This window comes from Scyliorhinus torazame, chromosome 11, assembly GCF_047496885.1.
Source record: "Scyliorhinus torazame isolate Kashiwa2021f chromosome 11, sScyTor2.1, whole genome shotgun sequence".
NCBI classification, from domain to species: domain Eukaryota; kingdom Metazoa; phylum Chordata; class Chondrichthyes; order Carcharhiniformes; family Scyliorhinidae; genus Scyliorhinus; species Scyliorhinus torazame.
Window position 1 is genome coordinate 112,170,343 of NC_092717.1, and position 18,158 is coordinate 112,188,500.

General features: G+C 43.6%; 1 protein-coding gene across 5 annotated transcripts in view; it reads right to left on the bottom strand.

The window, feature by feature from the left end:
• LOC140385450 (centrosome and spindle pole-associated protein 1-like) overlaps window positions 1-18,158 on the bottom strand; it is a 344,086-nt gene that overhangs the window by 273,605 nt on the left and 52,323 nt on the right. For 4 of the 5 annotated variants that reach the window (XM_072467626.1, XM_072467628.1, XM_072467625.1 and 1 more), the window contains 3 exons: window positions 12,085-12,290; window positions 10,620-10,715; window positions 3,204-3,305 (listed from right to left, as the gene is read on the bottom strand). In XM_072467626.1, the coding sequence (XP_072323727.1) occupies window positions 3,204-3,305; window positions 10,620-10,715; window positions 12,085-12,290 (404 nt within the window). The remainder of the gene's footprint in view (window positions 1-3,203; window positions 3,306-10,619; window positions 10,716-12,084; window positions 12,291-18,158) is intronic. The other variant, XM_072467627.1, reaches the window with a different exon arrangement.

Here is an 18,158-nt window from a genome sequence, read left to right on the forward strand (position 1 = left end):
ATTAGTGGTTGGCAAAATGCTCAAATCTATTATTAGCGATCTGTTAATAAGGCACTTATAAAATCATAATTATTAGGCAGAGTAAACATGAATTTATGAAAGGGCAATCACGATTTACAAATCTGTTGAATTTATTGAGGTTCTAACTAACAGTGTAAATTAGGGGGAACCAGTGGAAGTAACGGACTCAAATTTTTTTAAATGTAATTCAATACGATGCCACACAAAAACCCTATTACATACAACATGGGATTGGAGGCAATAGAATTGCATGGATTGAGGATTGGTTAATGAACAGAACACAGAGTAAGGACCATTTTTGGCCTGGTAGGCAGTAAATAATAGAGTACTGCAAAGAACAGCTATTCACAATCTATGCTAATTACTTAGATGAGGGGTAAGAATCCTTACATAAGTTTGCTAATGATATAAAGTTAGATGAGAAAGTAAGATGTGAGAATGATACAATGAACATAAATAGGTTGAGTGAATGGCCAAGAACCTCCGCTCTACCTCCTTTTCCACTTTGCCTCTTTTCAAAATCCTTTAGATATTTAATTTCCATGGTGATCATATTTTGATCACCATTTGACCATATCACTGTAATGAGTATTAGATCAAGCCCATTTATCTCTATTAATTCAGATTTTATGAATATTTCACGCATGCAGGTAAATCCATGTCCCCATTAATCTGAAACTATCTAAACTTGCTGACATACTTTTGTGCTGTGATTTACAATTTACACAAAGAAAGAACAATGCCAATGATGCTTTTCACACTCCCAAAAAGAACAAAGTAAAAAATCAAGCAGAAATAAGACTCGTTTGTCCGGGCTCAGGAGCTATATGCTGTATACCCTTACCATGGAATACAAAAGTGCAAGATTAGTCGTTTGATAGTAGAACTTGAGTACTGCTGAAGAGAGACATGTCGAACCAGGACATTTTGCAAGAATACCAGTCGAAAGGGAAAAAGAACAATTTGTACTGTACTGAGAAAATGCTATTGGATGACAAGTGAACTCTGATTGATAGAGGCATTGCCATGGAGAATGAACCAGATGATTATGGGAATGAATCAATGAATGGCTGTCACTTAATTTTGTTTAGTTGAAACAGGCGCAATGTGTTCTTTCTGTCTGCAAAGAACAGGGGAGAAATTCTCCCGAAACGGCGCGATGTCCGCCGACTGGCGCCCAAAACGGCGCCAATCAGATGGGCATCACGCCGCCCCAAAGGTGCGGAATGCTCCGCATCTTTGGGGGCCGAGCCCCAACATTGAGGGGCTAGGCCGGCGCCGGAGGAATTTCCGCCCCCCCAGCTGGCGGAAATGGCCTTTGTTGCCCCGCCAGCTGGCACGGAAATGACATCCCCGGGCGGCGCATGCGCGGAAGCGTCAGCGGCCGCTGAATTTCCCACGCATGCGCAGTGGAGGGAGTCTCTTCCGCCTCCGCCATGGTGGAGACCGTGGCGGAGGCGGAAGGGAAAGAGTGCCCCCACGGTACAGGCCCGCCCGCGGATCGGTGGGCCCCGATCGCGGGCCAGGCCACCGTGGGGGCACCCCCCCGGGGCCAGATCGCCCCGCGCCCCCCCCAGGACCCCGGAGCCCACCCACGCCGCCTTGTCCCGCTGTTCAAAAGGTGGTTTAATCCACGCCGGCGGGACAGGCAATTTATCGGCGGGACTTCGGCCCATCCGGACCGGAGAATCGAGCGGGGGGGGGCCCGCCAACCGGCGCGGCCCGATTCCCGCCCCACCGAACATCCGGTGCCGGAGACTTCGGCAACCGGCGGGGCGGGATTCACGGCAGCCCCCGGCGATTCTCCAACCCGGCGGGGGGGTCGGAGAATGACGCCCCAGGGCCTTGTGTATTAATATATGTAGCTTCCAGTATACCCAAATGCACCACACTGCGAGCCTGACAATCTTAAATTGGTTGGCAGCATAATTCTTAACATACTGAAGATTATTTAGCAAATGTTGTCCTATCGTGGAATTATATCTAATGTTGGATATTGTTTTGAGTTTTGCAGGCACTGGCTCGCTGTGTACTATCTGTATCTTGCCCATTGCAAATATCGGCAGAACATGCTGTTTTATATCTGCAAGTCTTTGGGACATACTTAGCATGACACTGGCACTGAAATTCATATACCACATTACTCATTTGTGTGATAGGCAGAACATCTTTTTGGCTCGACAGTAGAATCCTGTTAGTGGCGAATTAATACCACTCATGTTGCTGATGTGTGAAACAGGTAGCTCAAATTTTTAAGCTATCTTGCCCTTCTCGGGTAATCTGAAGTATACCGGACACTTTACAAGCTGATACGTGGTGGTCTTAGGCCCGTGGGTTTGTGAGATATACAGCGCAAAATGATCTGACCAGATGCAGGACCAATTTAAGAGTCAGTGTGGCGCACTTGCATTAACTGGAAGCTGCATCAATTAGCATTCATGACCCTGTTTCTTGCAGACAGTAAGAACATGTTCATAAATGGGCAGCACGGTAGCATTGTAGGGCAGCACGGTAGCATTGTGGATAGCACAATTGCTTCACAGCTCCAGGGTCCCAGGTTCGACTCCCAGCTTGGGTCACTGTCTGTGCGGAGTCTGCACGTTCTCCCCGCGTGCGTGGGTTTCCTTGGGTGCTCCGGTTTCCTCCCCAGTCCAAAGATGTGCGGGTTAGGTGGATTGGCCATGCTAAATTGCCCATATAGTGTCCAAAATTGCCCTTAGTGTTGGGTGGGGTTACTGGATTATGGGGATAGGGTGGAGGTGTTGACCTTGGGTAGGGTGCTCTTTCCAAGAGCCGGTGCAGACTCGATGGGCCGAATGGCCTCCATCTGCACTGTAAATTCTATGATAAATTGTACCCGTTTCAGCTAAACAAAATAAGTCACAGCCATTCGCTGATTCATTCCCTGGGGCAATGCCTTGACCAATCAGGGCCAAGTTGCCTGGTTTAAATTTCTAACAATGTTTGGCAGTTTTCTATCAGTCACCATCATCTCCATGGCAATGTCTCTTTCTATCAGAGTCCACTTGCCAACCACTGAGCATTTTCTTCTCACACAGTACAAGTTGTTGTTTACCCCTTACACAGGTATTCTTGTAAAGTGTCCTTATGAGTGCAAGACAAAAAGCTTTGATATGTCTCTCTATTCAGCAATACGCAAATACAAAATTGCGAACATTTACCTAGACTTTCCTGCTGCTGAAACAGGTCGTCTTCTAGAATCTTCCTTGTAGTCCTCTTCAATGTATGCTGGTGGTTTGTGATCACTCCTCTCTTTATTTTGCCTGCAGTAGAGGGTTTAGCCAATGTCATGTCAAAAACATTGTATGTATTTTATGTTTTTATCAACAGTTTCTGTTGGATTTGATTTTCAATAAAGGGGGGAAATTACTCAGTCACTGGTGAATTTAACACAAAGAATCTCAACTGAGTATCAGAACTAGTGATGCCAAGCAAGTAGTTTCAATGTACAAGTGTTAAGTTGTCAGAGCTCATCGTTAAAGTTGAGTGAACCAGACAAAGTTCAGGTTTACACATAATTTATAGTAGAGTACACATATTTGAACTGGTGAAATTATTTTAATCATAAATGCAATGTGTAATCTAGGAATTTAGTGCATAGTCAACTGTATCCCACTCCTCAAATAGGAGTACTTACTGGTATTCTGTTCAACATTCATCTTTCACGGACAGTACCATTACAAAATAGAACAATTGATCATTTATTGCCGACATTTATGTAACATTACTGATGTTGATTGGTTACCACTGTTGCCTACATAATAGCCAATGCACTTCAAAATAAATTCACTTTGAAATAGCTTTGAAATGTTTCAATATTTTACAGCAATATAAATAAATGCATACATTTATTAATACAAAGGAACCATCTCATTTTCATTTGATGTGGTTGAATGCAGAGAACACAAAAGGAATGTATTTCCACTTTGTAATAATCTATTTACTTACATGAATGGAGCTGGTTTGATGATTACTTTCTATATTTGAATACTATGGGGTTAAAATGATCAGACTAATACTACACATTTTCCTTTGATTCACTCAATGCTTTCTCACCAGATAAAGAAAAGGAAGCAGTACATGCAGCACGGGTGTAAAAACATAAATACGAGGAATAGACCACATGGCTCCTCTGTAAAAGCATGCAATAAACAGCAGGTTATGTTTCTTTCCTGCAGAACCGACATGTTGCAGTTAAATAAAAACAAACAACAGTTCCCCATATATATACCTTACTGGCATGTACGGAGGCATATAAATCAGGAAAGCTAAACCAGTCCCTGGTCTTTGCAGAGTTAGTTAATTTCAGTCAAGGCAACAGTTGGATGTGACAATTTGTCTTAAGTCATGAGAGAGGAGAGCAAAAACAAAATCAGGTAGGATTCTCGAATATCCTATTATCCCAGGTGGAAAGGGCCTTTGTGTTGATGTTGAGTGAGGCCAGGCTGAGATATTTAAAAAATCAAATAGCCTTTCAACATTCAACCATGCATGAAAATGGTCATTTGTGCAAGTTGCTGGACATCCATGGAATCATAATCCAGCATAGGTTTACAATTTCAACATTAATGGCAGGTAATCTAAAATTCTACCTCTTTCATTCAACATTTTGCATTTAAACAGAACACTAAAGAAACTGACAATCTGAATTCTTAAATATTAATGACTTGAAATAGAAACAACTTGAAGTGCTAACTTTAACTACTATCAGATCATGCGAACACTTAAAGTATCTGAGAGTTACTCCAAGAACTGTCTACCAGGGAGAAACTCAATTGACCCATGGGGATACAGAAGTGGTCTTCTCCACATCATTCCTGCCATGCAGAGAACAAGCAAGTGCCAAAACCTATTATCCAATGAATACCAACACAATTTAATTCCAATTGAATAACGTGGCAGACAGGTGACATTTAGAGGGATTGGAGCAGAAATTGACGATACTCGACTGTGCAGAACAACAAATTGATAAAACAGTGGATGGTGTTCAAAAAAGCACCTATGAATACTCCGAAAGATCAAGAGTTCTACTTGTGCAATCACATATGATACCACAGCATTTACCGCACAGAAACAGGCCATTTGGCCCAACTGGTCTGCGCTAGTGTTTAAAACTTCTCAAGCCGCTTCCCATCATGCTACATCTAACTATATCTTCATATCCTCCGACATCTTTCTTTCTTATTTACTTATTTAGCTTCACATTATGCTATTCGTCTTGGCCACAGCTTGCATAGCAAGTTCCACATTCCTACCACTCTCCAGGTAAAGAAATATCTCTTGAATTCTTTATTGGATTTTAATGACTACCATAAAAGTTATTGCCTCTGGTTTTGAACTCCCCAACCACCCCTCTATATCCACACAATCAAACCTCATTTTAAAGAGCCTGTTGAGGTGATCCCGAAGCTTTCACTTCAGGAGAACAGAGTCCAAGCCTGTTCTGTCTTTCCTAATGGACAAAGTCTCCATTCTGGAATTATTTTTGTAGATCGCTATACCCGTTTCATAACCTGTAGGCCAGATCTTTACACAATACATTGTGGTGTGAAACAAGGTTCTTTACAAGTTTAACAGCTTTTTCAATTATTTTTATAATTCATTTGCGGGATGTGAGTGTCACTAGCTAGGCTAGCATTTATTGCCCATCTCTTAGTTGCCCTTCAGGAGGTGGTGGTAATTTGCTTTCTTGCAGGCTCATGTGTTGTTAGAGAGGGAACTCCAGGATTTTGACCCAGCAACAGAAAAGGAATGGCAGTATATTTCTAAGTGAGATGGTGAGTGACTTGGAGGGGAACCGCCAGGTGGTGGTGTTCCCAGGTATCTGCTGACTCTTGTCCTTCTAGATGGTTGTAGTCAAAGGATTAGAAGGTGCTGCCTAAGGAATCTTGGTGAGTTTCTGCAGTGCATCTTGTAGATAGTACTCACAGCAGCCACTGTTTGTCGATGATGGAAGGATTGAATGTTTGTGGAAGGTGTAGCAATCAAGTGGGCTGCTTTGTCCTGGATGATGTCAAGCTTCTGGAGTGTTGTTGGAGCTGCACTTATCCAGGCAAATGGAGAGTATTCCTGACTTGTCTCTTATAGATGATGGGCAGGCTTTGTGGAGTCAGGAGGTAAGGTACCCGCCGCTGAATTCTTAGCCTTTGACCTGCTCTGGTAGCCACAGTATTTATATGGCTAGTCCAGTTCAGTTTCTGGTCAATGGTAACTCACCACAAATGAACCCGAGCTTTCTTTGTATTATTTTTGGCCGTTTTAACATGCACTAGTACTACTTCTAATGATTTGTGGCCATAGACCCATTGAATAACCATGGTGTTTAAGAGAAGTTAGATATAGAACAAAACTGAAAGCACTTATAAGACCTGGCCAGCCTCTCACATTCTATCCCCATAAACACTGCTCCCAATGCCCTCACAAACATTGTTCCATTCACCCATCACCTCTATACCCATTGACTACATTGGCCTTGTTAAGCAAGCCTCTACTTTTAAAGTTCTCACTCTTCTATTCAAATCCCTCCATGGTCTCATATCCACTTTATCTCTAATCTCCACCAGCCCTACAAGATATTTGTACTCCTGCATTTCTGGCCTATTGTGTATCCGCAAATTTAAATCTCTCTACTACACTAACCTTGACTTAATTTGCTTCAAGGTTTGGTATTATTTTCTGATACACTCATCCTTATATGGCTTGGTATCAATGTAGTTTATATAATGCTCCTGCGAAGTGTCTTGGGATTTTTTTTTAACCACGTTAAAAGGGCTAAAATACGAGATGCTGTTGAAGAGATCCCCTGGACTGGAAGCGATATAAAGAACAGCAAATAGATACAATGAATATGGTAAGAGCTACAAAAAAAGGAATAGGAGAAAATGCTTTCAATGGATATCAAGGGGAACATTAAAGGTCTTTATGAATGTATGAAGAGAAAGAGAATGGCTTAAACTAAAGTGGGCCCCTTAACCACAAATGCAGGTGATACTGTATTGGAAATTCGGAATTGGCATACTTACTAAATAGTGATTTTGAAATATAATGGATACAAGAAAAAATTTTAAAAATCAGAGAGAGAAACTAACTAGATTCAATATAAATAAAAACACGGTGATGGAGAAACAATGTTACTGAAGATAGATTAATCCGGTTTCCTCCCACAAGTCCTGAAAGACGTGCCTGTTCTGTGCTGTATTTTTTTATGTTCTATGTTCTATGTCTGTGGAAACAAATTCCAAGACGAGCCCCTAATTTCGTCACAACCATTTGAGGAGAAGTGAACTGGCCCCCATTCGTTCAACCTCCTTAGTTGGTCACAACAAATGTTGAAGTTTCTTTTCCATGAGGATATGACTTTTTCCAAATCAGAATGCATTTAACTTTTATGCTGTGAATAAGGAGCCAATCAAGCACTGTTTTCTTGAGTTAAAGAGTGAGCAAAAATAATAAAATGTGATGTCGTATACACATGGGTATTAGAAATAAGCAAAGTTGCAGCCCAAGAAAAATAAGGTACAAGAAGATATGGTTAAGTGTCCTTTGAATGTCTCAGAGGTGCAAATTTTAAACGTTACAGCTGATTTATGTTAGCTGGTTTCTTGGATGCGATTAGATGTAGAGGATGTTGCAGGTATTCTGAAATCTCGGTTCGTTGGTAGATTTCCGATAATGTTGACTTCTCCAACCGGTTAATACACTTGGTTCCAAAAGTGAAAGGGAGAGAGAGAGACCCTTTCGCTGAAGTTTTTCTTGCAATATCTCTGCAGCAGTTGCAGCCTGGCCTGGCATGCTTCACCCATTTGTATTTTAAGGGGTTTTGGGTTGGTTGGTCTGTGGCAGCCATTGTTTCAATATCCAACACTTTGCATTTTAGTGTCTCTTCCTTAAACAGTGACGGGTTTCAATGGATCTCCTAATTACAGGAAATGTCCCTCTTTTCATGCCCTTGTTTGCTTTTCCACCTTCATCTTGGAAGGTGGTCTTTTATTTAAGTAGTTTGTGTTCTTTCATTTCAAATTGCAAAATTTCCAGTCAATTAAAAGTTGAGAGATCATGGGCGAGATTCTGCACTCCCGCGCCGGTTGGGAGAATCGCCTGGGCCGCCAAAATTTCCCAGGATGCCGGTCCGACGCCTCTCCCAAGCGGCGGGAACGGCCCCGTCGAGTTCCGCGGGCCGGAGAATCGCCGGAGACACCCAAAATGGCGATTCGCCGGCACCCCTGCTATTCTCAGGCCCGGATGGGCCAAGCGGCCAGGCCAAAACGGCGGGTTCTCCCCGGCGCCGTCCACACCTGGTCGCTGCCGTCGGGAACAGCGCGGGAACGCTGGGGGGGCGGCCTGCGGGGGGGTACCTCAAATGTGGCATGGCCCGCGATCGGTGCCCACCGATCGTCGGGCCGTCCTCTCTGAAGGAGGACCTCCTTCCTTCCGCGGCCCTGCAAGATCCGTCCGCCATGTTCTTGCGGGGCGGACTCAGAAAAGACGGCAACCACGCATGCGCGGGTTGGCGCCGGCCAACTCGCGCATGCGCAGGGGACGGCAGTTATGCGGCACCGGCTGCGTCATCTATGTGGCGCCGCCTTTACGCGGCGACAAGGCCTGGCGCGTGTAGATGATGCGGCCCCGATACTAGCCCATTGTCGGGGCCTGAATCGGTCGGGATCGGGGCCGTTTCGCATCATCGGGAATTCGACGGCGTTCACGACGGCGTGGGCACTTCGGCGCGGGAGTGGAGAATCCCGCCGCATATTTTTTTAAATAAAGGGGCATAGCCTCATGGCAATGCATTCATCATGATCTTCCAAACACTCTCAATGAGCAATTGTCACCTTTCACTCCACTAGGTAAGATGTTCAAGAGAGATAAGCTCGGAAAAAATGGACCGATAAGTCTAACATCACTTACAGGGAATGTGATGTTATGGGGGTAGCTGAGCTGATCAGAGATAGCCAAAGGTTTGTAAAGGGGTCACGTCGAACAAACCAATTTAATTTTTCTTTGAGGTTTTACATGATTTTTCAGGGATTTTCTATGCATGTTATTTATATGACAGAAGAAATTTGATAAGGTTTCATGAAAGAGACTATTCATGTAAATGAGTGTGTGTGGAATTGGAGGCAACACAGGTAGGAGACAGAATATATGTACTCAAATTGCCCAACAACCAGCCACCTTAAATATAGAGGCTTAATTTAAGATGACTAATGACACAGTAAACAGCATAGACGGGAGCATAAAGCTGCAATGGGACATTGATAATAGAGTGTCAAAGTTTTGGCAGATGAGTTCAACATGGGAAAGTGTGAGCTCATCTATTTTGAATCCAAGAATAGGAGATCAGTGGATTTAATAAATGGCAAGAAACTGTGAATAAACAGAGAGTTAAGATAAATAATTTAAATATCAGTGAGTTAGGAACACCCCAGTCAGAATCATGACACAGGAAGGAAGCCATTCAGTCCATGGAATCCTGAAATCTCTCTGTAGAACAATCCAATCAATTTCATCCACGTTTTTGCACCGCATCTAATACGTTAACTCAATAAAAATGATCATCTTGAGTCATGATGATGAAAAAAATTCTACTTGCTCAGGTGAACTTTTCCTGGGGATCAGCAGTGTTGTTACAACTAACTGTAACCCAACTCTTGCAAACCAGTTCCTTCACGAGACATGTCATCACTGGAAACTCCAGAGGTCAGAATGCCTCATCTAATATTTCATCTGGGCAAGAAGGATCTGTTCATAATTTTGATGGGCCAGTATATGCAGAACCAGGAAACCCAAGAATAAATCTTTTCAATCTTACTGCTCATAAAAGGGACGGACATTTCCATTTCCTAAGTTAGGTTACTGGACCGGACTAAACCCTAGGGAACCTTCTTTCTCTCAACAAAAGTCTATTAGCCCTTTAATGGTTACAATCAATGATTATCCCACTTTTACAAGATCTTAATTGCATTTTTTTTTTTTTTTTTTTTTGCAGACACCACCTGCATGTTGAACCAGGATTTAGAAAAATATTACTGCAACAGATATGTAATACAATATTTATAACAATTTCCTACATTCACACACATAAACCATAAATAATCTATGCAAGGTGGAAAACAGTATAAACCTGTAAGACCCTTTGCACCAGACCACAAACGTCCACTCACTAACTACTAAAGCCACCTCTGAATTGAGGGTTCCATTTGTGTGGCAGGAGCTTGCATTGCACAGAGCTTCCAACATTTTATTCTGTGCCAAAGGTTTAGCTGGTAGATTCATGCCATTGAGTCTGTAGAAACCATATATAGATGTTTTACATCAAGGAAGGTGGCTAATGGAGTCGAGGGGAAATTCCTAGGCTTCTACAAAAGCAAGGGGCAGCCACCCATCTTGTCAAAGTTGGTCCCTTTGTCCTGACTGCAAATTTGGGGAAAATGCATAACTTTGGGAAACTTTCTACCCCACAATGTAATTGGAAACTTTGGCACAATACAGGATCACTTCTACTGGAAACATTTCTGCAATATATACAGGATGTATAAATAACAACACGGGAACAATAACTCTGGATGATGACTCACCGGTTTTCATTTTTCAATCTCTGGAAGTAGTTGCCAGAATTTGGGAAATTATTTTCATATCCATCTGATCTTCTGTCTGTTTGTGTCTGAACATTTCTGGAAAGGAATAATCCATAGTTTAAATATTTTGCAGTGCTCTTTAATCAAAGGACCTATGGTATGTGTACCATTGTAAAAGTGTTGGAAAACATTTTGTCCCTGTACAATTATACTTGTTTGCATTGACAGTAACACTGAAGTTAGTAGCAAACTAAACTATAAAACAAGCAGCTTTCGGACCACTATGGCATTGCATATCACCAAATTAAGTGATTTTAACCCATCCTTAAACAACAGTGTCACCTCAAACAGCGGAATAAATGTGAAATAGTTTATAAGTGCCAGCAGTTAAGCTCTTTGACTGGTACAGGGCCTTTTACATAGGCCAGAAAGACCAGAAAAACCAATAGGGAATACTCATCAGCGATAATTTAATTGTGTGTTGCTTTCAATTGCATTATGGTTCTTGTTGAATTTCCACCCTCTGTCTCAGTGTCTCTTCCTCTTTATTCACTCCCTAAAACTCTACCGCATTGACGAAGCTTTTGATCATCTGGCCTAATATCTCCTTATGTGGCTCAGTGTCCAATTTTGTTTCATAATACTCCTGTGAAACACCTTGTGACATTTTCACAGAATTTACAGTGCAGGAGGCCATTCAGCCCATTGAGTTTGCACCGGTCCCTGGAAAGAGCACCCACCCTACTTAAGCCCACACCTCCAACCCCATTCCTGTACCCCAGTAACTCCACCTAACCTTTCTGACACTAAGGGGCAATTTAGCATGGCCAATCCACCTAACCTGCATATTTTTGAACTGTGGTAGGAAACCGGAGCACCCGGAGGAAACCCACACAGACACAGGGACAAAGTGCAAACTCCACAGAGACAGTCACCCGGAGCCGGAATTGAACCCGGGTCCCTGGAGCTGTGAGGCAACAGTGCTAACCACTGTGCCACCGCGCGCCCCTAATTTTTATTACATTGAACACTATAAATACAAGTTTTGTTTTTGGTTGGCCAACTTCTACAGTTTTATGATGTGCTGCTCCATAAGAATGCAGGTTGAGAGAGGATTTAAATGACAGAACTGCTCAATAGGCTTGAATAGCTTTCTGTGAACCAGTTAGTTGTACAAGGTCTAATTGAGCGAACCCAAAAAAGAACAATCATAATGCAGTAATAGAACTTAAAAATAGTTTATAACGTGTAGATTTCACATTTTCCATCAGCAATTGAGAACCTCGAGAGACCATATTCACAAAGCATGTCACTGTGAATCAAAATAATTTAAATATAGTTAGCTGAGTGGACATTTCAGAACAATATTATCAATAACAATATAAAATTATCTACATTCAAATTATTTACTTCCTATTAACGTTTTCCATTTTCCTGGACTGTAATAAGGCTTTATCAATATTACCTTCTCTGACCAATCTCTGGATCATCAGATTTGCGATATCTATCCTCTTCTTGTCGCTTTTGATTCAACAATTCCTCATAAGCCTCCATTGATGTATATGCATCCTTCCTATAAGAGGCTGGTTCATGTATGGGTGGATCTGATCTTAGGTGAGCTTCACCATGAAAGCCGCCGTCATCAGAAGGGTCAATATTCTCCTTATAATACTGGGTAAAATTTTGAAATAAGTCAATTAGTATCCAAATAAATACATTAGTTCTCAAATTAAAATGCATACTGCAGTTAAAATATGAAATATGTTCTACACAAGATGCAATTAATCTGAAAAATCATTTCATAAAATTTTAGAATGCTGAATGCCAGTATTAGAAATTGTCTGAGGGGGCTTCCGGTGGTGGCCATAGAGTGTGGTCGCACATTTCGTGGCTCCCGCTCAAGGTAGAATGGCTTGGTCCTTTTTCACCCAATTTAAGGGATGTTCATTGGTGTGAGATGCATGAGCACTGAGAAATAGAAGTACTCCATCGGCAGGGCCGGTTTATGGCTTACCAGACAAGGAGCATAATGAGTAAGAGGCTGCAGCCTGGACGAGAGATTATTCGAGACGCGACAAAGGAAAAGATGGTGGAGGGTTCTGGGTGTGATTCCCTGCCCAGTGGTCTACTGAGCACTGGTGGATTTTCTGAACGACAAGTTCCACCAGCAGAGACAGGAGGCCTCAGAGGATCTGGCAACATGGTGGAGCCACTTAGGATGGCTATTAAGAGAGTGGAGCAGAGGCTGGAGGTGTAGGGCCTGGCACTCCAGAAGATGGAGGAGTCGATGGGAGAGTATGAGGACCGGCTGGCCTTGTTGAAGGCAGAGATGGTGTTCATGGCAGAGAGCCAGAAGAGGTTCAGGGAGTAGGTGGCGGATCTGGAGAATTGTTCCAGGAGGAGGAATCTCTGGATTGTGGAACTGCCTGAAAGGGCTCAGGGAATGCAGGTCACAAAGTATGTGGGGTTTGAATGGCCCGGCTGAAAGGTCTTGCGTTGTCGTGCATTTAAGGAGTCTGAAGGCGGACGTTGTGTTCTTTCAGGAGATGCACCTGAAGCTAGAGGACCAGACGAGGCTAAGGAAGGGTTGGGTGGGACAGGTGTTCCATTCGGGGTTGGATATGATGACAAGAGGAATGGCAATGTGGATAAATAAGAGGGTAGCTTTTGGGGTGGGAAGTATGGCAAATGACTCCGCGGGGAGAGGGGTTTTGTGGGAAGCTGGAGGGGATGCCGGCGGTGTTAGTGAATGTACATGCCACAAATTGGGACAATATGGATTTTCTGAGGGTGGTTTTACCAAAGATTCTGGGCCTGGACATGCACCAGGGATTATTGGGGGGGGGGGGGGGGGGGGGGGGGGGGGGAAAGAGAGATTTTAATGTGGTGCTGGATTCTAGGTTGGACCAGTCATGCCCGAGTTCCTTGAAAGGAGCTACTGCAGTTTATGGAACTTATGGGGAGGGAACAACCCGCAGCAGTTTGAGAGGCAGGGGGTGAAGGAGTTTATTTATTTCTCGCATGTGCACCAGATGTACTCCCAGATTGATTTCTTTGTCTTAGATAAGGTGCTGTGGTGGGGCTGGTTGGATCGGGATATTCGACAATTGTAGTCTCTGACCATGCACTACATTGGGTGGACTTGCGGGTGGCAAGAAGAGTGAGACTCCGTGGCTGCAGTGGAGTTTGGTCAAATATTCCGAACTTTCTGATAATTTTCAGACAACCTTCACAGACACATATTTATTACTATTTTTTTTATTTTGTTTATTGTCACGTGTACAGAGGTACAGTGAAAAGTATTTTTCTGCGAGCAGCTCAACAGATCATCAAGTACATGGAAAGAAAAGGGAATAAAAGAAAATACATAATAGGGCAACACAAGGTATACAATGTAACTACATAAGCACCGGCATCGGATGAAGCATACAGGGTGTAGTGTTAATGAGGTCAGTCCATAAAAGGGTCATTTAGGAGTCTGGTAACAGCTGGGAAGAAGCTGTTTTTGAGACTGTTCGTGCGTGTTTTCAGACTTCTGTATCTCCTGCCCGATGGAAGAAGTTGGAAGAGTGAGTAAGACGGGTGGGAGGGGTCTTTGATAATGCTGCCCGCTTTCCCCAGGCAGCAGGAGGTGTAGATGGAGTCAATGGATGGGAGGCAGGTTCGTGTGATGGACTGGGCTGTGTTCACTTTGAAGTTTCTTGCAGTCCTGGGCCGAGCAGTTGCCATACCAGGCTGTGATGCAGCCTGATAGGATGCTTTCTATGGTGCATCTGTAAAAGTTGGTAAGAGTTAATGTGGGCATGCCAAACTTCCTTAGTTTCCGGAGGAAGTATAGGCGCTGTTGTGCTTTCTTGGTGGTAGCGTCAACGTGGGTGGACCAGGACAGATTTTTGGAGATGTGCACCCCTAGCAATTTGAAACTGCTAACCATCTCCACCTCGGCCCCGTTGATGGTGACACGGGTGTGCACAGTATTTTGCTTCCTGAAGTCAATGACCAGCTCTTTAGTTTTGCTGGTATTGAGGGAGAGATTGTTATCGCTACACCACTCCACTAGGTTCACTATCTCCCTCCTGTATTCTGACTCATCGTTATTCGAGATCCGGCCCACTGTGGTCATATCGTCAGCAAACTTGTAGATGGAGCTGGCACCAAATTTTGCCACGTAGTCGTGTGTGTACAGGGAGTAGATTAGGGGGCTAAGTACGCAGCCATGTGGGGGTCCCTGTATTGAGGACAATTGTGGAGGAGGTGTTGTTGTTCACTCTTAATGATTGTTGTCTGTGGGTCAGAAAGTCGAGGATCCAGTTGCAGAGTGGGGAGCCAAGTTCTAAGTTTTGGAGCTTTGATATGAGCTTGGCTGGGATTAAGGTGTTGAAGGCGGAGCTGTAGTCAATAAATAGGAGTCTGATGTAGGTGTCCTTGTTGTCGAGATGCTCTAGGGATGAGTGTAGGGCCAGGGAAATGGCATCTGCTGTGGACCGGTTGCGGCGGTATGCAAATTGCACACACTCCTGTGATGAAACCTTCAAATATTTCCTTTCTCATCTTCCAGGTTTTCTTTAAACACAATTAGGATCGTGGCAAAAAACAAATCTGCTCACTGATGCACATCAGAGCTAGCACATGCGCATTCCTTAACTAGCTTTGGCAGCCTTGGAAAATGAGTCAAGAAGTTTTTTTAAAAAATTGTTTACCACCTACTGAACAACAAATTTGAATCAGAGTACCTGTGTGTCTGAGGTCTTGTGGGATACGGGTAGCGCCCCTACCTCTGAGTCAGAAGCTCTGGGTTCAAGTCCCACTTCAGGACTTGATGGCCACGGAAGGTCTGTTAATAATGTGGCCAATCAGATAAATTATCAGCATATAAACCCTTCCAATATGTCTGATGGGAGGCGGCAGAAGTGAGAGAATTTCCGGTCATACATACTGCAGGGCCAATGGCAAACCACTGCAGCCCTTTGTCAAGCATGGTAACGGACCAATCCAATAGTCCGCAATCATCAACATCCTCTTCCCGTACCAGCCTCCCCGAACAGGCGCCGGAATGTGGCGACTAGGGGCTTTTCACAGTAACTTCATTTGAAGCCTACTTGTGACAATAAGCGATTTTCATTTCCTTAATGAATAGTACCTGAAGGAGGAAGACTACCCGTGTCCCAAAAGATTCTTATATTCCTCTTGTGTTTTAAACAGTTTCCTGCCTTTCCAGACAGAGGCTACAAGTTGAAGGGTCAACTGCGAGAAGGTGGATTAGGAAGCCAAAAAAATAGCACTGAAGGTCATGCAACCCCAGGTAAGACCTCTGGAAACTAAAAATGGAATCTTGCAACAGCACTAAAATGTATCTATTACCTTAATCCTCCTCCCAGTGCGTCTGCCTAGCCTCGGATTCTCTCACTCTGTGAAGCTGTTCATGCCGAGGTGCTTAAGCCCCTTCCAATGCATGATTTACCGGGCTCACGGGACAAGGAATGAGCTGCAGTGTGTGTCAAAGAGCCACAAGCAGCTCACAAGTCATGGTTTGGTCACCCCTAATTACAGTTTGAGAGGAAACTAGCAAGAAATTTTAAAAATACAGCAAAAGCTATTATATAAGGAAAAGAGCGGCTAAAGTAAGCATTGGTATGTTAAGAGGGTGAGATTGGGAAATAAGGAAATGGTAGAGACATTGAATGAGTACTTTGCATCTATCTTCACACTAGAAGACACACAAAGCGTTCCAAGAATAGCAGAAAATTTAGAGATAAAACAGCGAGGAAATAAAACTAACATGATCACTGGAGATAGAGTGCTGGGAAATTAATGGAACTAAAGGCTGACAGGTTCAGAGGACCTGATGGCAGTCATTCTAGGAGCTTAAAAGAAGTGGGTGATGCATTGTTTGTAATCTTCTAAAATTGCTTGGATTCTGCAAAGGTGCCAGTGGATTGCAAAACTGCAAATGTAACACCTCAATTGAAGAAAGAGTGGAGACAGAAAGCAGAAAATTATAGGCCAGTTTGTAAAAATGCTAAAATTCATTATTTAGGATGTAGTAGCAGGACATTTATAAAATAATGATACAAACAAGCAGCCAACATGATTTTGTTAAAGGAAAATCATGCTTGACTAATTTCTTAAGAGCTCTCGGAGGATGTAAGAAGCAGGGTAGATAAAAGGGATGTAGCATATTTGGAGTTCAAAACGTCATTTGGTAAGGTGCCACATAAAACATGACTAGGGGACTTCTGGTGGCAGCTATGTGGTGAGCAGTCGCACAGGTGGTGGCTCCCACCAGGGTACTTGGTTTTGGCCCTTTAGGCCTGGCCCAGTTCACAGGATGGACCTGACCAGGGCGCAGATTAGTGGGTTCTTCTTGGGGGTGGAGGATAGGTGCGAGTGGTGTTCTAGGGGGTCGGTGAATCACATACACTCACGTTATAGTCTTGCCCCAAGCGCCTTAGTTTTTGTGTCTCCTTTTTTGATACAATGTCAGGGATTCTAGGCATTCAGCTGGAGCCATGCCTGTTGGTGGCTATTTTTGGCGTTTCAGACTCGACGGTGCTGCAGACAGGGATGAGGGCAAATGGACTAGCCTTCAGCTCGCTAATAGCCAGAGGAGAGTTCTGCTTGGGTGGAAGTCCCTGGTGCTGCCTAAAGGCCTTGGCATGGTTGGGGGTCCTGATGGAATTTTTGCGCCTGTAAAAGATTAAGTATGGACGACACGTGGCGCTGTGGTTAGCACTGGGACTACGGCGCTGAGGACCCGGGTTCGAATCCCGGCCCTGGGTCACTGTCCGTGTGGAGTTTGCACATTCTCCCCATGTCTACGTGGGTCTCACCCGCACAACCCAAAGATGTGCTGGTTAGGTGGATTGGCCACGCTAAATTGCCCCTTAATTGGAAAAGAAAAATAATTGGGTACTCTAAATTTATTTTTTAAAAGATCAATTACACTTTGAGGGGGTCGGCGGAAGGGTTCTATTTGAGGTGGTAACCTTTCATCTCCTTTTTCAAGGAACAGATTACCGCCCGCTGTTAGGGAGGGAGGTTTTGTCTCTGTATTCGGCTTCAGGATCAGTTTTTTTTTCATGGGGGCAAGGGGGTGGGGGAGAGAAAGGCAGAGGAGTGGGTGGTTGTTATATTGTTGTTGTTTGTGTATAATGTACAATTTTGTCTCAATCAAAAACATTTTTTAAAACAAAATATTACTAAACATGGGCAAGGGCCCATGATTTGGGGATGATATGAAATGAAAAAATGAAAATCGCTTATTGTCACAAGTAGGCCTCAAATGAAGTTACTGTGAAAAGCCCCTAGTCGCCACATTCCGGCGCCTGTTCGGGGAGGCTGGTACGGGAATTGAACCGTGCTGCTGGCCTGCCTTGGTCTGCTTTAAAAGCCAGCGATTTAGCCCTGTGCCAAACCAGCCCCAGGTGTGGATATATTATGTGTGGATGCAAGATAGACTAACTAACAGGAAACGGAGTCAGGATAAATAGGTTATTTTCAACTATAACTAACGGGATCAGTGCTGACAATTAAACTATT